The sequence below is a fragment of the Dunckerocampus dactyliophorus genome, chromosome 4, assembly GCF_027744805.1.
Source record: "Dunckerocampus dactyliophorus isolate RoL2022-P2 chromosome 4, RoL_Ddac_1.1, whole genome shotgun sequence".
NCBI lineage: Eukaryota > Metazoa > Chordata > Actinopteri > Syngnathiformes > Syngnathidae > Dunckerocampus > Dunckerocampus dactyliophorus.
In genome coordinates this window covers 26,368,296-26,395,831 of record NC_072822.1, presented here as the reverse complement: position 1 = coordinate 26,395,831, position 27,536 = coordinate 26,368,296, and the positions used below count along the sequence as shown (strand labels likewise).

The following is a 27,536-nucleotide window of genomic DNA, read 5'->3' as shown; positions in this document are numbered from 1 at the left end:
AGGAGAATCAGTTTAATATTATATTTACTAATTTATAACCCGGAGCTACCCAGCATGCCTTGAAGGTCATGAATTAGTATAAAATAGTATTGTTTCGCAAGTATATTAGTGTGTAAGCATTTATTTCCATACCCACATAGTCTATGTGGTGCATTCAGAGCTGGCTGGCCCATTAGACAATATTTTTAATATTAAACTTTAAAATTTTAATATTTTTAATATTACAACTTTTTTACACATTATTTGAGCCCTCTAGTCATAAAATAACACCCCTGTAGTCACCTCTACATTCGTATTACCCAATATTGTAGAATTAATAACAGAAAATGAGCCAATTAAGACAAGGCTTGTCGTTGGTTACCGCCAAAACAGTAGCCTGTGTTAGGGATGATTGTGTCTGTAGTGAGCTCATTCAAACCTGCAACAAAAGCCTGTTGTTCCGGCGATCACGTCTGGTGCTTATGTGTCTCACTGAACATTACAATAAGCTTACTGACACTACCACTACTGCCACTAGAATATTACATATAATCACAACGTCTTTGAATGCGCCTTCTGAATGCTTTACATTTTAATTTAGCCCATTTTGCCGTTTTTATGCTTAAAAATGCTTAATTTAGGCAAAAAATACATAAAATGTTGTTAACTATGCATATTCTTGACTAGTAATATACATTTTAAAAAACGTGATAGAATTCAGCTCCGAAATTCGGGTGGCGAGGCATTACTGTATTGTATACAGGAAGTTGCATCTTAACCTTAAAAAAAATTCACAAGCTATAAAGTACGGCAGGGGTACTCAAATATAGTCGGTTAAGCCTTAATAGTATTCTTTTCAAAGCAAAATCTATTTTCACTCATAACAATAGCAAAAATATACACTGAAATAAAAAATAAAATAAAGCGAATGCAACAACCCAATTTGCTGACCCAATGATTTGGGAGTGCCCACAAAGATAATGAAACATAATTCCTCAATAGTTTTGTACGTAACCTCAATAGTATGTCAGTCAAAATGGCTACGCAGCGTTCATTGCACACACAGTTCATGTACCACATCCAGTCAGCATTTGCTATCAAACGTAACAGATATACCAGAAATTAAAAGTATTACGTAAATATGACAATGCAGCCAATGTCAAGGCAACATTAAAAAGGTTCCAGCAATGGGATCATTTTCTATCTAATCATGAAATAATAGTTTCAAAATAAAAGTGCAGAAAACACACATTTCTGTAGTGGAGTTCAGGACGTGAAGCACAGCCATTAAACAACTGCTGTTCTTTCTACAATAACGAGCCGCTACAACGGAACAGATAACTTCTGTTATAGATAAAGGCATCTTACCGCTTAATTATCTTATCCATAATCTGAATAATAAAGATGAAAGTTGCATTTCCGTGTGCCACTTGAGTCATCTGTTCACAACTTAATCTTTGTTGCAGAGGCGCAACAGCGAATCAGGAGACTTAATGTCAGCTGACTGACGTCATATGACATCGACAAAGTTACGTTTATGATGTGGGTAACATATGAGATGGACCCACACTACCTTCGATCGCAATTGATGCCACCACTGCACTGCTCTAGCACTAGCCTGACAACCAGGCTAAGGGCTACACTGTGACTCTGATTCCATCTGATTCCATCTGATTGCATCTGGGATCATCTCACATTATCATTCATTAGTGCCAAGTAGCTATACATTTTATACTTTAAATGTGTCTAATAAGTGTGTGAGGCATATTTAGAGCTTAAACCTGGATTGCGTTGCACGTGAACAATGGTAATAAAACAGAGACAGGGAGAGATCTAGATCTGAATTTAATCTATTAATTACAACAGTTACTTTTATTGCAAATGTTTATCCAGAATCAGGGGAGAACGTCACCGTCAAGCTAAGAGGAGGATTTGGAGGGGGAACTCTCCCGTGAATAGCAGGGATCGACTGTATACTTGTTACTTCTTAAGCATGTCAAATAAATCACTGTAATTAAAAAGAATGAGCACCGTTTAGTTTATTTGCACTTTAACCATCACACAATAATGTTAACAAAAAGGGAGTTCATTACCACTAGGAACATTTTTACAGTGTTACACCAGGCATCTAAAGGCGGCACATTTTGTAAGGATGCAGTTTGCGTGTATGCAGATGAGGTGTTATGTGGGAGGAGGTGAAGACGACGTAGTGAGTGAAATCAATTTGCAGTTGGCAACGTTGTCTTTGCTGTCGCATTGAGCCACACAAATGCAAAGAGGGACACACAGAAACATAAACACAGTTTCGAATGAAAATCATTGTGTTTAACCGTGTGAAATGGATCAGCAGCATGTGTAGCGGCTGTCTATGCTCTGGCACTTTTTCATCTGCATCCTGACAACGAAAAGGCTCCTTCAGCTGTGCGAAGTCTGTTATGCAGTCACACTTTGAGTGGGACTCTCTGATATCACCAACACTTTCTAATAAAGGCCCTCTCTGCAAAACTGTAGAACTCGATTAGAGAATTCATATTCCAAGATTACTTTTTTTTTAGCTGCAACCCAAGTTGGAAATGGAACAACATATCAGAAATACGTACAGATGCTGTCAAAAGTTTACATACATTCTTACGCTTGAATGTCTTATTATTAAATAACAAGAAATGGCGGCACAATTTTGAAACTATTCTTCATTTTGTCTAATTTGTTCAATCCCAGGAAACATGCAAATGTGGCTTGGTTTATTTTCTAGTGCTGATTCTATCTGTTCATGGACATCTTACAGTATCGTTCATTAGTCTGGAGTATCTATACATTTTATATTTTTTTATGTGTTTACTAAGTGTGTGATGTATATTGAAGAGAGATTGGGAGAGTTCTGGAGCTGAATCTAATCTAATAATTACAACAGTCATTGTTATTGCAAATGTTGATCCGAAATCAGAGGATGTATTCTGTTCTTGAAGGGTTGGACTGTTCTGCATTTGTAAAATTGGATCCGTGGAAGACTCTGGGCTTTAGCGGCTTGCTGCTGTACAAGTAACACTAACAACAACAAAAGATAAAATAATACCATCAAATAATAAACTATGCAGGATACAGTGTTAGTTTTATTTTCCGATGGCATCTGGCCCTCAGAATGTCTTCTGAGAAAAAAAATTCTGGCCTTTGGACAAATGTATTTGATGTTCACTGCTGTAAATAATCCATCCATCTGTTTTCTATGCCACTTATCCTCACTAGGGTCACGGGGGTGTGCTGAAACTTTTTCCAGCTGACTTTGGGTGATAGGCGGGGTACACTCTGGACTGGTCGCCAGCCAATTGCTGTACATAATGCCTATTATATTTTCTAATAAAGAGAAGTGGAAGCGAATGCGTTCGACAAATAGATTTTTAGACTTGTGTGGTATCTTTTAGCTTCATTGACATATTCAATTCATGTGGAGCTGTTAATACATACAAATATACCGTATATATTCCTGTCCTGACATTTATCTTTCTGTTCATTAAATACAGTAAAAACGAGCATATTTCACACATAGTTGCTAATTGTGATTAATCATGATCAATTAATTTTAAAACTATGATTACTCTGATTACAATTTTTCATCATTTGACAGCCCTAATTTTAACATGACAAGGACAAAAACCCTATTAACTACATTATTATTGTCCATTTATTACTTATTTATTTTCATTGTCATTTTAAACATATTTAACTCAGAAATTATACTTAGTTAACATTTGAACATGTTGAACACATTCAAATCTCTTAAGATGCTCTACTGGTTTGTTGAACTTTCAATGCTTTAGATGTGAACAGGCAAATATTTTAACATTCCTCATTCCATTTGTGTTAATAAAGAATTGAAAATTATGTCTGTGTTTAACAGAAGACCTATACTTACTCAAGATGGCGGCACGTACACACAGCCAAGCCCAGCGTCTCTTCCAGATTTGCAGTTTTGGCGGTATTACAGTACTTTGCTCATATCGGGACTGGTTTCTCAACAAGCTCGACCACAGCTTTTGGACATTGGACTTCACAGCGACAACGTTTTTATCACCAATCTTTGACTCGTCCCTGAGATCTCCAGAGTAACAAAGTCTACACACAAGGACCAACTGAGCAGAAGCGCTCGCAACAAAGGCGAGGAAGACGCTGAAGAAAACGAGCTCAGCTCAAGCTAACACTGCGCATACTTACTTACTGAGCATTTCCTCGCTGTCTTTAGTGAATAAAATGGACGAATTACGACTCCGCACAACCCACAATAAGACTGCAACGTCATAATTTTCACAAGACTAAACAGCGGTGTACCGGACAATGCTATTGAGCTAGCCGACCGCCACACACTTAGGGCAGATAGAACAGCGGCTGAAACCGGCTAGACCAAAGGCGGAGGACTATGTGATCTACTGTATGAGAACTGCTTTCTGTGTTACTAAATAAATGAAGGTACTGTTGTTGCACACCTGGCATGTTTATTTGTTTATCTGAGTGTTTTAGCCTTTTTCTTTAAGCTAGAAAAAGTCGCAATTGAGATCTGTTAATTTGTAGGGATCACCATTAGCGGTGCTATAAAACAGTATTCGACTGTTAGTCGGCAATGGACAAAATCTAACGAATCAGATTTGACTATGAAAATGCTTAGCCGAAGACAGGCCTACGGTGTACAGCAGCTCACGGCCGTTGTCAAAGCTTCCCTCCAGACTTCAAGGCTATTCTTAAATCAAGTTCGCCGTAACTCCAAACCTAACCCTATCAACAAACACTGTTTCTTAACACTGGCGTCCTCAGTTCTGAACTAGCCACATGCTTCACCACAAGCATACAATATGGCAGTCCATAAAACTATAACTGAGCTGTGAGTCATCTACTGATCTTTGTTGCGATCTGGTGGGCACTGCCCCGGAAGAAGCGCAAAGGAAGAGGGAGTGCAATGGCGTTGTCCATCCTGCTGAAAGACCTGCCCGCACTTACATTCCTGTTTGAAGGTGAAGTACTCTGTGAGGTGGCGGCACTCGTGGTTCCCTCGCAGGAGGAAGAGTGTTGTGGGGTGGTTGATCTTGAGGGACCAGAGGTAGAGAACACACTGTGAGGACAGAAAGTGACAGGGGGAAAAAATAGGGATGTTTATAGAGATTTGCAGTAGTAACCGACTTGTGACTTGCAGAAGAAAAACATACTTAAGAAATTTGGTTAAATTAAACAGTACATGTCAGAAAACCAAAAAGTAAATCTTAAAGAACATTAAAAAAATGCATCCCATTTATATTTTTATGCGAACTTGGGCGTGCACCACGGCCCATTTGTTGTCTCATAACTTCTGATTATTGTGTTCTGATTATTTATTCTGTTCAAGGTGCCGGCTGTCTCTCATTACTTGTGAGAGGATGGTTTGTATTAATGAATTAAATGTTTATCACATTCACAAATGTAATAGTGGGTGAGCTATTCAATTCTATTTTGAACTGTGTTGGTTATCATTAAGGGTCTGTATTGCTGCTGGTTTTGCTGCGATGGTTTTGACAATTTATTGTGGATTTTTTTTTCACATTAGTTAATGTATTACTTCATTATCATTGATGTATATTATTGAAATTGTATATTATTAAAATTACTATTTTGTTCAACTTGCATGTCACAAAAAAAAGAAAAGTACCTTTAAGTACCTGTCGGGCACCATTTGCATTGATGAATCCAGCAAAGGGTTCTGTCTCACAAGTCAATTCACCCAACATTTTCCGGGAAAAAGATGCTTTGATAAGACGTGATGTTGTGTAACTGCAAGTTTGGTAAGTACAATACTGCATACTGAAGGCTGTAATTGGTTCTTAATGTGTGAGACTGAATTTAAAATGTGTTTAATAACTGTGAGTGGCGTATTACAGTAATCCTTAGTTTATTGCGGTTAATTGGTTCTAGACCCAACCCTGATAAGTACATTTCCGTTAAGTGGGATTGCTTTTTTAAAAATGTTCTATTTTTGTAGTTAGATCATAGAAAACCTGTTTACTACCTTCTAAATATGTTTTTTAGCATTATTAGAGCTCTCCAGACATGAAATAACACCCCCATAGTCACCTTTACACTCGTATTACCCAATATAGTAAACATAATAAAAGAAAATACGCCATTTAAGACACAAATAAAACTCATGATCGTGTGTGTTGCTGTAAATGTGTTCGGTGCTAGGGGGCAGAGTTGAATTTTAGTTTGGTGTGGGTTACGGCCACGACACTAGCCATTGTTAAGCATTAGGGATTATTGTTATTGTTATTATTATTATTATTGTGCCGGTTGTGAAGCCAGCAGTAAAAGCCTGTTGTTCTGGCGATCAAGTCTGGTGCTTGTGTGTCTCACCCAACATTACAATGACATTACTGACACCTACTGACACTACTACTACCAGTGTAGAATACTACATATCATCTTTGAATGTGTCTTTCGAATTAGTTATACTGTATTTGTACTTTTCTTGATTTAGTCATTTTTATGCTTGAAAATACCCTTTAAGCGTCAAAGTCGCAAAATTGCGAGAAGCAACATTGCTGAAGTTAACAAGCCATTTCTGCAAATACTGTGCCTCATGTAGTTAATACTTTACAACAGGAGAAGGCGGACCTCTGTAACTTCAATTAACATTTGTGGGCATTTCTATGCAAAATTTATAAGTTTATAGACTTCGAAGCTCGTCCGCTCACCATGACAGTCCACACGCAGCATGAAGCCAATGCCTATGATTTCTTAAACCGAGTTCGGGGTAGCAGGAGGGGACGCAGTGGGTTGTCAAAACACCGCTAATAGTGAGGGGGGTAGCAAGAATGTAAAAAAAACGCGATACTAGAGGCATACGCGGTACCATACATGGGAGACTCCTCTGCAAAAAATACACTGCCAATAGATAATAATATTATATAGTATGCCTTTATCTCTAACCATTTTCAAGCTACAACCTATTGAAATAGTAATGTCAAAACTGGAGAAAAAATTCTAAACGCCTCAAGGGTTAATGTATGTAAAATGTATGTAAAATTAGCTTCAATTTGCAAATGTTTTGACTACTAGTAGGTTGTACTCAACCACAAAACAGCATGATTTATTCATGAATATAGTTTTGAAAAAACGTGAAGAGTGAAGCCGCAGAATTCGAAGCGCAAAGTGGCAAAAAGCGGGGATCTAGTGTATACAATATTTCCAAATTTCACTAAGACAGAGGTTAAAAACAAAGTGATTGTTTTTCTTTGCAACACCAGCTGTGAAAGCACCATTCTTTCATTTCTGCCTCTAATTCACATTGATTATTTTCAAGGAGACCACAGAGGAGATTATATTTACACAGAATCAGAAGCTGTTTATAAAAAAATACAATGAAAAATTTTATTAGGCAATATACCCCCGCAATCCAAGTGAGGACAAGCGGCATAGAAAATGGATGGATGGAAAAAAAAAATGTTTATTTATTTCATAAGTTGGAATTTGAGGTCAGTTAAAGAATATAACAGTTGCAAACAATATTTCGGGACCACCCGAAAGGCATGCTGGGTAACTTCCTATTGTGCGCGTCGGCTTCCCAGAATTGCTTGCGTGTTATAAAGTTGCATAAAATAGTATTGTTTTGCATGTATATTAGTGTGTAAGCATCTATTTCGATACCGGCGTCGTCAATGTGGTACAGTTACATTGTGTGTTCCACACGCGTTACTTGTGTTATTTTTGGTTTCACCGTGATATATGCGGGGATCCCCTGTATACAGCACATAATAGGAGTGTTTCTGGGTCATGGTGTTCTTAAGGTGAATCACTTCTTAGGGTGAATAATTATATTAAGAATTCTGTTCGTTGTGGAGGTGGCGGTGGAAAAGATACATCTTGGTATCATTTTTTTAACATAAAAAAAGCCGGGTGAGTAGATTTTTTATGGAGAGTGAGCCGTCACTCTAATAATGGAGATTTAATGGCATTGCAGTGCACTTTTTGTTTGCCTTGACGCAGACAAAGGAACAAGGCACAAATCATTAACCACATTGACTTGCGTTACAGAACATGTAGGCGGGATAGTGATCGCTGCATCATTTTCTTAAATAACGTGACATCATATGTGTGTGACCATGTAGCTTGTCAATAAAAGACAAAACATGAAACATGACATAGTAAAAAGAAAGGGAACCAACGGAACATTATGTGTTCTTTCCTCTCGACGTGGCTGTTTATGAAAAGCCCCAGCATAACGAGTCATTCATATCTGGCTGTCTCAGTTTAAGGCCAGTCAATATGTGCTCACACCCACTTACAATACAAAGACAAATTAAATTGCCAAGTATGAAAAGAAGATGGGTTACTCACTTGCTCTGAAAGGCGTTCCAGCAAAGGTATAATAGTACTTCAAGGGGCACTTTATGTTACCTAGGCAACCACATCCTTATATTCAGATTCGCTTCGTTTGCTTATCATTTCTTAAGTGAGCTATGTGGCCATTAGTGAAAGGAAAAAAAGAACGTTCAGTCCTATTACAAAGTGCAAATACTGTCATTCTGCAGATATACAATGTATGAACGCAGTAATTGTGATGCGTATTCACTTCTTGACTACTGCAGTAATAAAGACAAAAGAAATGTAAATAATATATTTTCGTTTCATCAAGTTGCCCACTTGTGTGCTCGTGGGTGCACGGATTTCAATGGTCAAAAGCATCCTGACTTTGATGCTTCCTTAAGTGCAAAAATCGGTCTAAAAGACAACACGGGCACCACTCACTACGTTTACATACACTAAAACAGTCGCATTTCCAAAATAGTTGTGTCTCTCTATTTTTCACACTTCCATATGAAATCCCAGTTTACATGCACTAGTAGCTCTAATTCTATCGTTGGAGAAATGCCTCCAAAGCGCCGAGGGGCGATGACGGTCATTTCAGCCCGTTTAGCTGTGTGGGTTTCTCAACAAGAAAGATAACGCCGTTACTGGTAGAAACTGTTCATACATGCAGTTGGTAACATTTTTTTGTGTCTACAAATGATATCTGCTTTGGCTCTTGTCGCTGACTGCTTTTGTGACTCCAATACTTTTGAGAGTACATTAATCCCTTGCCACTTTGCGCTTTGAATTTTTTGTCATGGTTTTTCAGAAATACGCCCTGGCCTTAAAATTGTATTACAATTCAAAATGAAAATATGCATTAAAAAGAATATTTAAGCAAATAGTATGCATGTTTTGCCTAAATTAGGCATTTTCAAGCATAAATATGGCTAAATTAAAATACAAATATAAAAAGACGCATTCCACAATGCTGTAAAGGTATGTAGTATTCTACTCTGGTCACTAGGTGTCAGCAATATCGCTGTAATGTTTGATGAAACACATAAGCAGCAAACTTGATCGCCTGAACAACAGGCTTTTATTGCAGGTTTGAATTATCAGGCACAATGATCCTTAACACGGGTTACTGTGCTGTATGTAAGCCACGCCAAGCTAAAACTCAACCTCTGAACCCACGATGCCAATTCTTGTCCACCCCCCACTCAACACCCCCTAGCACAGGAACACATATACAGAAACACACACGACCATGAGTCTTATTTATGTATTAAATGCTTATTTTTTCTTATTATGTCTACTACATTGGGTAATACCAGTGTAAAGACTATAGGCATGTTATTTAATGTCTGCCATCCAATCCATTGGTCAAAAGGTATTTGGATTTATACTCCAACCACCACATTAATAATAATAACTTTCACAGAAGCAGCTCTACAGGATCAACCTTTTTGCTAACTATGATGAGATTGTCCTGTGGCACGATGGCAGTGTAAATACATACGACCATGAAACTTTATATTTAGACCTATAATAGGATACTTCAGGAATATCTTGGGAGGCTTCTATAGATGCTTGATATCCTTTTACCCATGAAAGTGGGTCATCATTGCACCTAAAATGAATCCACGCTTAGTGTCGTTGCCACCCTCCAGCCATGACTCTCACCAAGGCCACTACAGACCACTTGCTACACCCAGCCTGCAGCTCTCTATTCCGAACCCTCTGTCTTATTTTTAACCATTCCAATCAGCATGTATGAACTGTGCCCTTTGGAGCTGCCACCGAAATAGAATTTCAGGCAGCAAAACCCATTTGGCCAAGAAGCACAGATGCAAGATCTTCAAAGTAGCACAGAAGTGAGGCTTTTGTTTACATTTATCGATATGAGCACACTATAACTTAACGATAAGTGATAATGATCAAGAAAATTATATAACTTACCTCAATGCTGAAGTATCCTCGATCTACGTAGTCTCCGAGGAAGAGATACCGCGTGTTGCTGGGTGATCCCCCCACTTCAAATAACTTCATGAGGTCAAAGAATTGCCCATGGACATCACCACATACTGGAAAGACATCAAGGCGCTGGAGTTACTTAGATAATGTGCTACAGTGGATCCCTGCACAGTCACAATTTAGCATTCACTGGCAAATTTACGGATTTTTGATTAAAAGAAGAAAAAAATCTCTCTCTCGATATATATATATATGTATATATATATATATATATATATTCATTTTTCCTACAAAAATAGGTATTTTTTTCCCGCAGAAAACACATCTCATTTACCCTAGGTCAGGGGTCACCAACCTGGTGCCCCACGACCACATGAGGCGCCCGCAGGCCTGCTTTTCATTCAGGTTTTCAGTTAATAATGTGAGAACACTAGAAAGAAATGTATTCTGAAACATAAAATGTGAGTTGTGGATACCAGCATTTTGTGAATGTTTTGATAAAACAAGCATATTTGATCTGTTTGGGTTGAAATAAGGTATGAAAATCATTTCTACAAAAATGAGTAGCTTGTGGCCATTTTCATTTTCTAAAAGTAGCTCTCGCAAGAAAAAACGTTGGTGACCCCTGCCCTAAGTTAATAATAAATAAATAATGATGAATAATGCAGGCAAAATGTACAGCATACATGTAACATTGTTAAAAAGCCCATCTTTATGCTTCCCTGGCGTTTTCAAGCGCACAAGCGCTGAGATTTTGCACTTTGTTCGGAAGTCATTGAATGTACCATCGTTGTATACAGTGAGATGCAAACGTTTGTTTGGCTTGTTGATTATCATTCATTAGTGGTGAGTACCTATACATTTCATACTTTAAATCTGTTTCAAGTGTGTGAGGCATATTTACGGCTTACACCTGGACTGTGTCGCAAACAATGGCAATTGATGAGAAAAGAGGAGTGTTCTGGAACTGGATCTAATCTAATACAGTGGAACCTTGGTTAGCGTCATTAATCCATTCCAGAAGGTCCGACTCTAACCGAAACGTACAATTTTTCCCATAAGAAATAATGTAAATCCAATTAATCTGTTCTAAAAGGCCAAAAATGTTAAAACACTTTTTTCTAGTTTTACAATTCGTTTTACATGCAGACAACACTTTTAAATGCATATACATTTGCACTTCCTCATTCTTTGGCTCCATTGTGGGTTATTTTTCAGCCATGATCAAAAGAAAAGCAGATACTTGTGGCATAACTGTAGCTGTGTCCCATTTCGGGGCATGCATCCTTCAAGTGCATTTGCAGGGTGCATGACATCATTGCATTGCACGAAGGCTGTCCCAATTCCAAAAATCTCCAAGGGTCCTGAAAACACGGCTGATATATGTGTCCTCTACTACCATTAGCTCCAAGTGTTCATTGTGGCTATCCTTACAGGCCTTCCATATCCCAAGATCTTTTGCATGCCCAGCTCTGAAATCATACGGTATTTCAACACAGCGGTGCTACGCGAAGGAAAAAGAGAGTGACTTGTAGCAGAAGTATAGCTTTATTTACTCATTAGAACATGTAACGCCATATATGTAAAGCTTAGTGTGACATTTGTGTTAAAATACGAGACCTCGACTACCGTAATTTTGATCGACCACCGTGGTGTTCACTGCTCTGTTACCCAGAAAGAGATCCTTATACCGGGGCTGTACAAGTATGCAGACAGCCTCATGCATGAAGCTTTTTTTCTTTGTAAGTAAATATGTCACTATTTTACTTCAGTTGTTAGACTTTGTCAATTTGACTTATACAGTATCTAACTAATACAGTCAAACCTGTCTTAGCGGCCACCTGTATAGAACGACCACCTGCCTATAGCGGCCACTGAAAAAAAAATCCCCCGCTGAAAATTTACGTGTTATAGACCCTGTGTATAGCGGTCACCTGTCTAACACGGCCAGCGGCCATCCATTTTGTATCCCTTGGTCAATATCTGACTGCATATAGCGGCCAAAATGCCGACTCAAGCAGAAGCTTCATGCACGAAAAAGTTTTGTTTTTTAAGCAATGAAGCCGTCATGTGTAGACTTTAATTATTGAGTCCTAGTTCGACATAAAAAAGCCGTCATCTTACTTTGCAATGCCACCCTGAAAAGATTCAATGATGGCCAAAACGGTAATCTTCCCACTTTGCAATGCCGTGAATAGATTCTAAAATAGCCAAAACACCTGAATAAAACATCTAAAATATCACTTAATTGCCGACTAATTAGAGATTAGAAGCCCATTCAGTAAGAAAGGAGCGATGGTATTGTTAGTTTACGATGATCTTCGCACGTCCTCCGCACTCAATTGTTCACGCAACGCCCATTCATGACTGCTTAACGCGTATCCTGTACATATATCCTCGGGCTCGTTCACTAAAATTTGTATTTCTTGCTTTTAAAATCAAAGATGGAAATTTGTGATGTTCTGCAGGACAGGAGGGAGCGTCCGCTGTCCTGCGCTCTTATTTGGCAGGCTGTGCCTTCTCCGGGGAGGAAGAGGCAGCCGCTTCATGCCTGGTGGCCGCGCAGCTGCGGTCAATTAACATTTGTGGCGGATAAAAGGCCAGCGCCGTCGAATGTGCGGCGCTGGTTCATTGTTGTTATTGATACAGGTATTACTAGTTTCCTCACCGGAGCTGTTACCTAGATTTACCTACCTGTTTTTGTGTCAACAGAGCGTTTTCCCCTATGTCTCTTGGTTTTGCTCCAGTCTTTTTGTGAATACATGTTAATATGTGTGCGCACAAATTCAAAATGGCCACCAACCTGTCTATAGCGGCCACCTGTCTATAGCGGCCGCTTTTGCCGTTTCCCTTCAGTGGCCGCTATAGACAGGTTTGACTGTACTTGCAACTGTGAAATAGTTATGCACTATACTTATGCACTATAAATGATTATTTACAGAAATGGACAGGATCGAGTTACGTAGTATTGTTTGTGGACATCATGTACATTTTATTATCTTGGCAAATATTAACTTTTATGAATGTTTGCTGTTAATGTGATTTTGTGTTTTCTGCTCAGAACATTCCAGGTGTATATACACTCACTAGACAATTTGAAGGACAACAGACCATACACAAAGAAGATAATAAAAACGTATATAGACTACAGCTACAACTACAGCTGGACTCATGCAGTGTTTATTAATAACACGACAAGAATGTCATATTGTATTCTTACCAGTACGTACATTTTCAAAGCAGGGATCTGCTGTTTACAGATACTTTAAAAACATACTTTTCTAAATTATTTAGTGTAATTGATAGTATAAGGCTTTTCTTGAGGCTACAAGGTCAAATGTAGACATTTTTTAAATAATGAAACTTTCTTACACCTATGATTTACGAGTTATTTCATTATCTGAAGGTTCCGGATGGAGGGATGGAATATTTAAGACATCACGCTGGACTTTACATAACGCCAGTGTATCACAATTATGCAGCACTGTAGACAAGATTTGTGCAGATGGCCTTACAAATACGAAAGCCGATACTTTTGCAAGATATTTACAGTAGATAAGCAGGTGTAAATAGAAACCCAGCCACCCTTTTGTACTGCCTCAAAGCACACCCTACGCTGTCATCTGTTGTAAACGGCTGTGTTTTAAGGCTACTCCTACATAACAGTAAAGAGAGAGTTGATTCAGGTAAAATACCACTACTATAACTGCAGTTTTATCGTGTGAAAAGCCTTGAAGTGATTAGAGTGCTGGCAGGCTGGGAGGTATACTGGACTGAGGCCAAGCAGAAGTCAGCAATAAGAAATGAGCGAGGGCCAGCGACCTTGCTGACAATAATTGGATAGTGCCATGTCTGTTGCAGTGATTACTCAATGTATAATACTATAATACTGTATATGTACACGTGGTCCTCAGTTTACGGTGCTTCATGGTTATGTACACGCTCCCATAAATTAATACAAAACTTGCTTTGGCCGGTGAGCACGAGACTCACCCGAGAACTAGTTACAGCGGAAGAATACACTATGTTTGGCTTACACTGAGCCACACTACTCTCAACACTGGACTGCTGAGACAATCATTCAGGATAAAGATTGTATTGTAACGTCCACCCAGATATTGTAAGGATGACAAAGAGGCAGTCGAGTAACAATGTCCTTATTGCCAAAACCAAACAGGCAACTGTCGACTGAGTCAGGACGTGTCATGTTCACAGACAGTCAGAAAGAAGAAAACTCTTTAAAACTACACATACAATAACTGCCGTATCTTTGAGTCACGATAACAAATTTTGCTAGACGATAATTGTCATACAAATTATTATATCGATATTATTATATTGATAATCGATATTGATATTATTTTTTGAGGCCATTTTTTCATTAATTATACAGGTATGGCATAATAATGTGAGTACATCCTATCAAAAGCAATAAACTTTAATTTCGCAAGCGTATTTAACATTGGAATTGGAATGTCAAGATCTTTTAAATGAAATAAATTAAACAATATAATCAATTAAATAAAAAAAAAGACATAAAAAACCCTAATGGAAATAAATTGGACTCTGTCGCTTTTAGCAAAAATTTAACTGAAATAAAAATCACAATCATAACCAAAAACAACAAAAAATAGACTCTGTCTCTGTCTCTATTAAGATAAAAAACACTCCAATAAAAAGTACACACAACAATAAAAACAACAAATAAAATGGAGTATCAAGTCTCTGTAAAGAAAATTGCACTTGATAATAATGAACACTGGGTATCATTCCTATACAGGAAGGCTTAACATGTAGTGACCGACAGTCACTAGTAGTGGTAGTGAGTGAGCACCATTTTGTGCTGTTTTGTTTATACTGTATTTACTTTGCCCACCAAACGCCTCAGTAAGCGTTGACTGTCAGGACGAAGGCTCTGCTGCGCCTCCAGTGGTAGCGATATCAGTTCGTCTGTGTTCATGCGCTCACCCTGTTCATTCTGTTTAAAAGTGAAATATTCCCACATTGGGGCTATGGCATTTCAATTAGAAAGCATCGCTTTTGTGCCTTCATTCATATTCAAGTTAGCCCACGACGCTAACTTGTGCTAACGCTAACCTGGTCAACTCACTAGCAGCCCCGCCTCCACCTAGTGGGACACAGAGGCTTAACGGCTCTCTCCATTCATTCCAATAGAGAACCAACACGCCCAGAAAGATGCAGAGTGAACCCTGTTGTCATCCAGCCTGTGCCGTCAAGAGAAAGGGGAGAGAGAGGAACGCAAACACGCATGCACATGTCAATTTATCGAGGCTGGCAAAATGATCGACTTTGGGTTTTTTTACCGTTCGATGAATCAATTTATTGATTATCGTGACAGGCCTACCTACAAATATATTCAATTTATAAATAAGGACTTCGTAGAAATGTACTTATCATGACCGGGTCTGGAACCAATGAACCGCAACAAACATTTACTGTAATTTAGGTTAGGGTTAGGACTTCACAGTTAGACACCACAGTGTAGGAACACAACTCATTCATAACATGAGGACCTTCTGTATAATATATTTAACATGACGATGTCATGTATCAATCAGCTCCCTTTTTTTAATTTTACTGATTATAAGGTAGGATAGCACCCCTGATGAAAGAAACAATCCAGTGTAAGTAGCCCTGATATGATAATCAATAAATCAATTAACCGCATGATAAGTAAAAACAAACAACATAATTTTGCCAACCTCGATATATTGACATGTGCATGCGTGTTTGTTTTCCTCCTCTCTCTCTCTACGAAACATGCTGGATGACAAGAGGTTTCACTCCGTGCGTGTCTCAATACCTGGGTGTGTTGGTTCTATAGCGGGATGAATGGAGCGAGTGAACCCTCCTGTCAGTCATTCAGTGTCTTTGTCCTTGTGAGGAGAGGCGCGCTACGCGCTAGCGAGTGCACTACTTGCCAGCTGTGTGTGTCGTGTGCTACATGATTGAATACTGCATGCCTGTTGTGTATAAAACACGATCTGATGTCAATTTCAGCCCGTTTGCGTGTCGTCATTTTGTGACATGAAGAAGGTAGTGACAAAGACAATTAAATAAACAATACAAAACAGTGGAACTCACGTTTCAGTGATTCCCAAAGTATAACACCTCACGTAAACAGCTTATTCCATACACAATATTGCTAAAAGTGAATCAAGGAAGCGTATATGCAAATGAGCTGACGTTTGCATTAACACAAAATTTGAACTTCAGACTGTTTCTGGGTTACTTCTCCATTTTTTTCTCAATATTCAGACAAAAACTTAAGTGACACTGATTCAAAATCCAAAATATTGTGATTGATTGGGATTTCTATGTAATTGCAATTTTTTTGCAATTTTATTTAAGTGCAATTTTTGCTAAAAAAAAAAAACAGAGTCCATTTTATTTTCATTGGGACTTGTTTTATTGCGTTGTTTGTGTGTTTATTTTATATAAAATCTCTTGACATTCCAATTAAAAGGTTAAATAGTCACGATAAATTAAAGTTTATTGCTTTTGATACGGTGTACTTGCAGTATTATGCCATATATCATCACATCAATTAAAAAATAGTCTCAAAATAATGTTTACAATATCACATACAAATATTATCATTACATCAATCAAAAAAATCTGAAAATAGTGTTGACTATAATATCGTTTATCTGCAATAATTTGTAGGACAGTTATAGTCAAGCAAAATTTTTTATTGTGACAGGCCCTAGTGTAAGTCAATATAAGCTCAGCTATCCAAATAAAACATATTTGTGTTATAGGTAACAAAGCAAATTAGTATAATATCTAATAACCCATCTAATTAATATTGAATTCATTTTATTTTTACACTATGCTGAGGGCCAATTTTTTTTAAATGCGGCACAAAATGGCCCACGGGCCAGTTTTCTTTCCCATGTCCAATCAGCTGATGGGTTTGTAAACGTGGCTAATGATTTGGCTTGCTGCTGTAAAAATCCAAGTGTGTATCAACAATCCACATGACATACAGTAGCTCTTTTCTCTGGTCAGCGGGAGTGCGAGAATTGGTGTATGGACGTGTGAATATAACTTTCGTCATTTTCTGCGAAACTTACCAGGCTACAGTACAGTAGTTTTTAGTTTAAATACAATATGAGAAGAAACAAGAACCCAATAGTACCAGTTGACCCAAAACCAAGTGCGGACCAGCCAGCATAAATTTACCGTATATCATCCTGATCACAATACCTGTAATAGGTGCCTCTACTTCCAGCATACACTTTTCTTGGCGAAGGATATCGGCGCCGTCATTGATGATTGTTAGAGCCACGTCTTCCTCCACCCTACCCTCCTTGACAAGGTGGTTACGGAGCAGCTCTGCATTGGGCTTGCCATCTTCAAACACCTCTTTTATTGTCAGTTTATGTTGTGGGGGGTATGGCACAGCTGTTGAGAGAGATAAATATTGTTATGTTTCAATTTTAAAAAGCATTGTTAAAATAGTCCAAATACAGGTACTACCCAAAAAATTTGAATATCAAGTAAAAGTTGTTTTATTTTGGCAATTTAACATAAAAGATGAAACCAACTAATTTTATTGAGCCGTTACATGCAAATTGACATTTCTCAAGCAGTTCCTTGTTGTAACTTTGCTGATTAAGATTTTCATCTTCTTAAAACCACAAACCCACAAACTCAGAAAATTAGAATACTGTGAAAAGCTTCAGTTTTGTAGGTTCAAAGAGTCAAATTCTAATCAGGCAAGTAATCCAAAACACCTGCAAAAGGGTCTTGAGCCTTTCAAAAGTCTGTCTTAGGTTGGCTGCGAAGAGTTCAGACATGGGGAAGACTGCTGATCTGACAGTTGTGCAGAAAACTCTCATTGACTTAAAAGTCAATGAAAATTGAAAGTGGACAATCAAGTGGAAGGAAGAAGTGTGGTAGAAAACGGTGTACAAGCAGGAGAGATGACCGCAGGCTGGAGAGGGTGGTCAGGAAAGGGCCATTCAAAAGTGGGGGAACTTCATAAGGAGTGAACCGATGCTGGAGTTGTTGCTTCAAGAGAAACAACACGCAGGCGGATGCTGAACATGGGCTTCAAATGTCGAATTCCTGTTGTCTAACCTCTCCTCAATAGTAATCAACGCCAGAGGCACCTTCCGTGGGCAAGAGAAAAGAAGGACTGGTCTGTTGCCCAGTGGGTAAAAGTCCTCTTTTCTGATTAGAGCAAGTTGTGCACCTCATTTGGCAACAAAGGTCCCAGAGTCTGGAGGAAGACTGGAGAAGAGCACGATAGAAGATGCATGAAGTCCAGTGTTAGGTTTCCCCAGTCTGTGATGACTTGGGCATCCATGTCAGCTGCTGGTGTTGGTACTCTGTGCTTCATGAAGTCAAACATAACCACAGCCGTCTACCAGGACATTTTAGAGCACTTCATGCTTGCTTCAGTAGAACAGCTTTATGGAGATGCAGACTTCATCTTCCAGCAGGACTTGGCACCTGCTCACAGTGGTAAAAGTACAAAGTCCTGGTTCAACGACCATGGGATTACCATGTTTGATTGGCCTGCAAACTCACCTGACTTGAACCCCATAGAAAATCTGTGGGTCATTGTCAAGAGAACACTGTACGGGAAGAGACCAAACAATAAAGAACAACTGAAGCATGCTGGTCTTCCATAATCCCTGAGATATGCCACAAACTGATAGCATCCATGCCACGCCGGATAAAGGCAGTTATTCGGGCAAAAGGGGCCTCAACCAAGTACTAAATACAGGTGCAAGAGTTTAGCTTTGGAGGCCTCACATTTTTGTATTTAAAACCCTTTTTTTTTTTACATTGACTTTATGTAATATTCTAATTTTGTGAGTTTTTGAATTTGAGTTTTTTTAAGCTGCAAGACCTGATCAGCAAAATCCATAGAAATAAAAACTTGAAATATATTGATTTGCATATTATTTGTTTACATAATATGTCAAATTCACCTTTTAAGTTGAACTGCAGAAATACAACAACCTTTTCAAGATATTCTAATTTTCTGAGTAGTACCTGTACATTCAAACCTCGGTTTTCCAACACCCCGGGTTTTGTATGATTCGGTTTTTGACAAAATTTTTAGACAAAATAATGCCTCTGTTCTCTACAATATTGCGTGTAACAAACTGTTGTATTTGATAGCATCGCTTGTTTCATCAAACCAACAAAGGGGCCAAATAAAGTTGTGACTGCCAAATAGTGCTGTCAAGTGATTAAAAAAATGGAGATTAATTGTGATCTGTAATGAATTGATCTAATTAATACATTTTTTTAATCTCACGTAAAAATCCATCCATCCATCCATTTTCTATACTGCTTCATCCTCGTTAGGGTCGCGGGGGCATGCTGGAGCCGATCCCAGCTGACTTCGGGCGACAGGCGGGGTACACCCTGGACTGGTCACCAGCCAATCGCAGGGCACATATAGACAAACAACCATTCACACTCACATTCATACCTATGGACAATTTAGAGTCGCCAATTAACCTCACATGCATGTTTTTGGGAATGTGGGAGGAAGCCGGAGTACCCGGAGAAAACACACGCGCACACGAAGAGAATATGCAAACTCCACACAGAAATGCCCAAGGGAGAATCGAACCAAATAATTACAAAATCTAAATAAAATAACACATCAGGTCAAGATAAAGCAATGACGTTGAAGAGCACATCAAAAAACAGTACAAAAACTTTTTTGAGCAATACCAATATTAAACACTGAACTAGTTGAGGTCCAGTGATCTCTGATTATTGCAACACAGCTGGGGCGAATCCTCCGATCCATGGACCGACAACCCTCATATGCTCCTTTTCATTTCTCTTTTCACCGCTCCTCACCTAGCCCTCCCAACTATAATGGGAATATAGCTTATGCTAAACAACCCCAAACACAGCCAATCAATGTCCACTTACGGGTGTGACCAACCATTTCCACTTACCAACAAGTCAAGCACAAGAAGCCCAAGGCGTAAAAACTGATTTTATAAAAAGGCAACTTGCATACAGAAAACAATAAAGTTAGAGAATAAAATAATGTCATTAAAAATAATGCACTAAACTACAGTAATTAGGACTATAATTAATTAATCACAATTACAGTGGAACCTCGGTTAGCGTCCACCCCGGTTAGTGTGTTTTTCGGTTAACATAAAAAATTTACGTCACAACTTTACATGCATAAAACAACTCAAAATGTATATAAATAACGATTGAAAGGGATAAATGACCATTTAAGCTTACCTTTACCTTCATTGAGGACGTGACTGTTCCCACATGGTGGCAGTGAGCTCAACCACCAACCACCTTCCTGTTTTCAGTCACATCAAGAATCACATCTTCAATGAAGGTAAACGTAACTTTAAATGTTGCACTTCAAATATCCAGTAATAAACCAGGAATTTTTCATTCTGATGGCATTCTGGCTCATTCCACTGCTAGCGTGACTACGGTCTAAAAGAGATCCCAGCCACCCAACAAATTTTGGATGCTTGTACCCTTGTAATCTTGTCCTTTCGGTCACTACCGAAGGCTCATAATAGCTGAGGGTGGAAACGTGCATTGACCGGTAAACTGAGAGCTTTGCGTCGCAGCTCAGCTCCCTCTACACCACAACAGACCAATGCAGAGTCTGCATCACTACAGATGCCGCACCAATCGATTTCATCTTTCCCTCAGGAAGAAGACCTCAAGTTACTTAAACTCCTTCAATTAGGGCAGGATCTCATCCTGGACTCGCAGACGGCTTTTCCGAGCGAGAACCACGGACTTGGACTTGAAGGTGCTGATTCTCCTGCTAGCCACTTCACACTCTGCTGCGAACCGATCCAGTGAAAGCTGACGGCCCGACAAAGCCATCTCTCCCTTTCCTTCCTCTTCACCAACAAGTGTGTTAATTCATCATCTATAGTTATTTTGCATTGTTTTCTGCATGTAAAACTAGAACCATTTTCTATAAAATGTATTATTGTTCATATTTTTGGGTGTCTATAACAGATGAATTGGATTGACATTTCCTATGGGAAAAAAATGCTTTAGTTTTCATAAGTTTCGTTTTCGTAGGGCTGCTGTAAGGTACCACTGTATCTGTTTCAGCATTTCAACCCAGTCTACTCATGCAGTCTTCAAATTTACATTGCAAAATTAAGTTATCAACATATCAAGATGACATTTAGTTGAAGAGCTTGTGCAAAAAGATAGACACATGATAAGAGAAATTGAGGAACATACTGTATATACTTGAATGGTGATAAAACAAAAGAGCTGAATGACGAGTGAAGCAATAGGGAGCCCACACATCCACATCAATAATATTCCGCCTAGATATACCTTACCTCAACCTGCCTTCCTTCGGTAATCTGCTACACACCACCCACACAATCCTTCATGCCATCAACAAAAAAAGGTAAGTGCTTTTGAGGCTGAGGGTTGAGAGCGTTGTGATTAAAACTAAAAGCACATTGGTTTTCACTGTCGAATTGAGTGACAAGAAACATTTACACCCACGGTAGCTGCATCTGAAATATGGTAGCTACTATGGCTGCACAAAACAAACAAAAAAAAAACCAAGATCTCGATTCACACTAATCCCTAAATGACAAAGATTTTTTTACATTTTACTTAACAACAACATCAGAAGCAAATGCTGCCGTTGTAATCAAGCAGTCACGCTGCACTGTCATTGGCATGACAGCCAAACGGAGTCACTTCCTCCTCGCTCTCCCCAACCCCCAGCAAACCTCACTGGCCAGGGCGAGTTGACTCCACTGTCCTGATGGCTGATGCAGACTATCCTTCATCAGCTCACATTAAGTAATTGGCTTTTCTTTTGACTTGATGTCCCTGAACATGATGTATGTGTCCCACAGAACTGCAATCTCAATTCTAAGCAAGAAAATCGCAATTCACATATTTTTCCACAATCGTGCTGCCCACCTGAATGGGTCATTAACTAAATTTGATCCTGATATGGTCTGTGTCATTAAATGCAACATAATGTCAATATGCAAGATAAGCACTACACTCCACATTAGGGCTGCAACGTTTACCCAACAACTGATTTAGTAGCCGACGGGTCGTTAGCGACATCAATGCGCATTACCAACTCTCTAAAATTGATGAAGATGGTTTCACTGCAGATGACTGAAATAGCTGAGTGAGCTAGCAATCTCACTTTTTTCCAGCTCTCTCATAGTGGTTGCATGCACAAAAACGATTTGTCACTATCACACACAAACACATTATGATAGGACTGTCTGCATGGCCTGTCATTGCAACTCCGGCCCGTACAACGAAAGGCGCTCTTCAACATGTAAGCCAACAAACAGCTTGACACCATCAAGTCATCAGAATTGCAAAACAACACGTACCAGGTAAGTTAACACACAACAACAATGAACTCCCATTCAATGTGGGTAACAACGACTGAGCGCTAACAACAAACACTTTTACTTACTAAGTGCCCGCACGGCATGCTGGGGGCTCCAGCGGCAACTCCCATCGACGCTACAATATAGTGAAATATTAGATGTTCAATGACATGTAAATTATGTTTAAAATCAGCACACACTTAAATGAAGTCTAGGAAACATCATGAATGGTTGTATTGATCGCACATGCTTGTTGATGACTCCTGCATGAAATGAAAGCAACACTGGTAATTAAATCCCTTCATCTTTCGTTGTTAAATAAGGTTAAAAACATGAGCTGATGTCGAACATTTCTTATGGTACAAACCAAAAAGCTCCTTTTTTCCCGTCCACACACAAACAGAGTTTTGCATCGTAGCTAATGCAACATCATCTAATCCACCCTACTATGCTTACCACATCGCAACCTTGCCTGCATTTGGCTTACGGAAAACTGTGCTATATCTATTTCTTATAGATGGATAGATGGATAGATAGATAGATGGATAGATGGATAGATGGATAGATGGATAGATGGATAGATGGATAGATAGATAGATAGATAGATAGATAGATAGATAGATAGATAGACAGACAGACAGACAGACAGACAGACAGACAGACAGACAGACAGACAGACAGACAGACAGACAGACAGACAGACATACATACATACATACATACATACATACATACATACATACATACATACATACATAGATAGATAGATAGATAAATAGAGTAGAAATGTAAACAGAAAAAGCCATAAAGGACTCGGTAAAAACATAGAGTCTAATTTATTTGTTACTATGGACTGCGTGACACCCTGCAGAGCATATAAACTTGGTGAAAGCACTGAGAGTTTTGAAATTTAGTAACACTTTTCTCATAAAGATGTATTGGCCAGTGTGGTATAAATAACCAGTAAGTGCTCCTCGGCCTCTGAGGCACAGCCGCGAAGAGAGACGTAAGCTGAGGTGGTGCAAGCCTTAAGAACAGATTAGGTAAAGCCTCTATTAGCAAGGGCTTCCAGATTCAGGGGCTGTTTACTTAAAAGGCCTGACACACTCGAGAAGGCTTCTGGCAGGAACAACACGAGTTTTTGAAGAAAAATGAATTAAACTAAAATAATGAATGAATTAAACTCAATAAATCAGTGTTCCGCAAAAGGCTGACCGATCCTAATTTGGATTACCACCAAATTGTACGCATGAATAAATACACATTTCTTTCATATGCTTACATTTTCACAGAGAAATGAAGGGAAATGTGAAAGTCCATAAAACGGACTGGAATAGATCTGCAAATTATGTCCAAACTGATATTTTTAAAAAACACATTTTAAAAAAGAAACATCTCTGTTCATGTAAAAACACATTGACCGGCTGTTATGTGCATTTTGTCCAATCAGAAGTGTGAAGAATCAACCACAGCTGACTTGGTTGTGCATCATACTGCAACTGTTCATCAATATACTGTAATATCTCGGTTATTGAGGTTAATTGGTTCCAGACCCAACTGTGATAAGTTAATTTCCACGAAGAACATTTCCTTATTTAAAAATTGAATATTTTTGTAGTTAGAGCCTGTTTATGACTTTCTAAATACAGTTTTTAACATTATTAGAGCCCTCTGGACACGAAATAACACTCCTATAGTAATCTTCACACTCGCATTGCCCCATATAGTTGATAATAGAATATAAGCCATTTAAGAGAAAAAATAAGTCTCATGTTCGTGTGTGTTGCTATAAATGTGTTCACTGGGGAGCTGGGTAGAGTCAGACAGGAAGTGACATCAGGGGTTCAGAGTTGAGTTTTAGCTTGGCTTGGGTTATGGATGCAACAGCAGCCTGCGTTTTTATTAGGGATTACTGTGCCTGCTGTGAGATCATTCAAACCTGCGATAAAAGCCTGTTTTTCTGGTGAAGAAGTCTGGTGCTTGTGTGTCTCACCAAACATTACAGTAACATTAGTAACAACCAAGTGACCAGTGTAGAATACTATATATAATCAGAATTTCTTTGAATGTGTCTTCTGAATGCCTTATATTGTAGTTCGTTCATTTAGCCATTTGTATGCTTGAAAATGCCTAATTTAGGCCAAAAATACACAAGATATGCTGAAATTTGAAAATTGACTTTTTAACTTACAATGGGCCATGTTCAACCACAAAACAGCATGATTATTAATATATTTTTGAGAAACTGTGATAAAGTGAAGCCACAAAATTAGAAGCCAAGTGGCTGTGCTGTACAGTGAAAACTAGCACACTTTTTTTTTTTTTTTTTTTTTTAATCGCCCGGGCATGTTATAAGGCCCACGGACGCGCATCTACCACTGCGAGAAATAAAACCAACCCCTGTAAGACAATAACTTCCTGTTCTGTTGTTAAATAAGGTTTAAAAACATGAAATAATGCCACACATTTCTTATGATATATGCCAAAAAGCTCAGTTTTACTCATCCACACACACACTGAAGCCAGAGTTTTTGAAAATCTCCATTCTGGCCGGAGTTTTCCAAAAGCTCAGTTTTTAATGACAAAAACCCACAGTATGTTTGCGGCCATCATCCCTGAGCAAAGTTTGATCAAAATTGGTTAATTTGTTTTTGCTAAATCCATCTAACAAAGAAACAGTGCTGGAAACGTAGCCTTATTGGCTAAACTAAGTAATAAACACAGATTAAGATACAGTATACTGTATATGGTTGGGAAGAGGTGAAAAATGTCATATAGCATGACACATTTATGAGCATTTGACCATAAACACACAAACACATACAGAGATACAATAATAAACAACAAATAACAAAGATAAACGCAAAGTCTGTCGCCACATGTGGCTGGAACAACCTGTTCAAACACAGATAGAGAAGAAGCTCTGGCTCTCATTGAATAACAGCACTTCATTCAAACAGAGTGCAGCGAAAGAACACAAGCACCGTGTTTGCTCTCTCGACAGGGTAAAGTGAGCTTTTCACCCATGCCCAGTGAGCAAAAATGTTTTGTTAAAAAAAAAGGGGGGTACCACCACCCCGAGCTTGGTTTCTTATTAGAGCCTGGCTAATTAGCATTAATGTTTGATGAACTCTTCAAAACGCCAGCCATGCATTGGGCTACTGCTGCACTGCATCAACACCCACACTGTCTGGCATGACAACAAACGACTCAAGAAACAAAGGCACTCCTATCTACCATCCTGCCCACTGTGCATAGTGTTTGGGCAGTGCTGGGAGCCAGTGTCTTGAATATGTTTGCTATTGTTTCCAAATCAATACAATAAACAGAATTGAATTACAAAGATAGGGCTGGGTAGAGATGAATGGAGCAGACTGTGGCTGGCTGAATGATTAAAATCCACTTCAGATTGTTCTAATTATCAGTGAATGCATTACCCCTGCATGGTAATTAGACAATCCTTGGGTTTACGCCTCATCAGCATCAGTCAAGCCTGGTGTGGTAGCAAGCATAATCCACTCTTGCATGCAGTTTTATTTTGTTTCAAATGCCGGAAAGCCACCTTCAGACAGACATCTGCTGGTCTGCACCAAAACTCATCAGTAACTACAAAGGACATGTCTGAATGTCCTTGAGCAGAACATACAACTCTGAAACCATTTGTCATTGGAAATAGCTAAGGCCAAAATGCCGTTAGACATTCTCCTTTTTAAGTCTAATGTCCAATGAAACAAGCAAGGCAGTTAAAACAGCTTTTGGAATGTCTTTTCCAAAAGTGTGTGCACCAACGTTTTAGGAACTAGGCTGTCGATTAAGCCGTCAAAAATAAAAACTAAATGACGGATGTTTTCTATTGTTGTACTACATTTACTCTCTAAAAACCTGGGCAGAAGAGAGACATTTTGCTCGAAAATGACGTATCCAAATGACCAACAACGAGGTCTACTTGGATGATCTTGGTATCAAAGTAAAGGGGACTTTGGTGGTTACTATACAAGTACTGTAGATCAGGGGCCCTCAGTTACATTTGTCTAGGGCTGGAGCTAACACTTATTTTCTTAGTCGATTAATCTGAAGCTGTTGTTGTGATTAGTCGAGTAATGTGTCAGGCCCTAAATCAGGGGTCTCAAACTTAATTTCACTGGGGTCCAGTGGAGGAGCTGAGTTTGGGTGAGGTTGGACCGCGTCAAGTATTGGGAGTAGAGCTGGGAATCTCAGGGTACCTCACGATACGATACAATTCACAATACATCCATGTGATAACACCACTGTTGGTTCAGTGTTGGTGTTTACTTGCCCCTGTAAGTATGGGAGTAACACTGAGCTTGCCCGGATGTTGCAGGCTGCAGTTACACTACTCTTTGATGTCCAGTCGCGGGCAAATGGCCCGCGGGCCGCGAGTTTGAGACCCCTGCCCTAAATGGACCAAATCATTATGAACAAAACATGGAGTTAGTGGTTTTGTCTGCAACATAACAGACAAGAGGCAAAAATGTTGATCACTGTTTTCCAAAGTCAAAGCTGATGTGTGTGAATATCTTGTTTTGCCTAAAAGACAAAGATAATAGGTATGCTTTCACGTATGACAAAAAAAAATTGTAAAAATCACGAGGCTGAAATCAGAGGATATCTACATTGTTCAATCAAAAAACAATTAATCAAATACAAAAATAGTTGTCAATTAAATGAATAATCCATTAGTCATCGATTAATTGTTGCAAATATGTTGTAAATGAAGCTGCTGGTTCAGTGTGTTTTACCAGTAGAGCAATGACACTTGTACCAATGGAATTATTCATGACTTAAGTCAGACTTGGACTAGTTCATTAGTGCTTGTGCATTTAAGTGCTTGTGGTTTGAATTCGCTCCTGTTTTCCGAAAACTTGTTTGGTT

At 38.8% G+C, this 27,536-nt stretch overlaps 1 protein-coding gene across 2 annotated transcripts in view; it reads right to left on the bottom strand.

Moving 5' to 3' along the window:
• The window catches only part of ppp3cca (protein phosphatase 3, catalytic subunit, gamma isozyme, a), a 46,802-nt gene that overhangs the window by 15,176 nt on the left and 4,090 nt on the right, over window positions 1–27,536 (bottom strand). For both annotated transcript variants that reach the window (XM_054774663.1, XM_054774664.1), the window contains exons 2-4: window positions 17,491–17,688; window positions 10,246–10,370; window positions 4,966–5,077 (exon numbers count right to left, since the gene is read on the bottom strand). In XM_054774663.1, coding sequence (XP_054630638.1) covers window positions 4,966–5,077; window positions 10,246–10,370; window positions 17,491–17,688 — 435 coding nt within the window. The remainder of the gene's footprint in view (window positions 1–4,965; window positions 5,078–10,245; window positions 10,371–17,490; window positions 17,689–27,536) is intronic.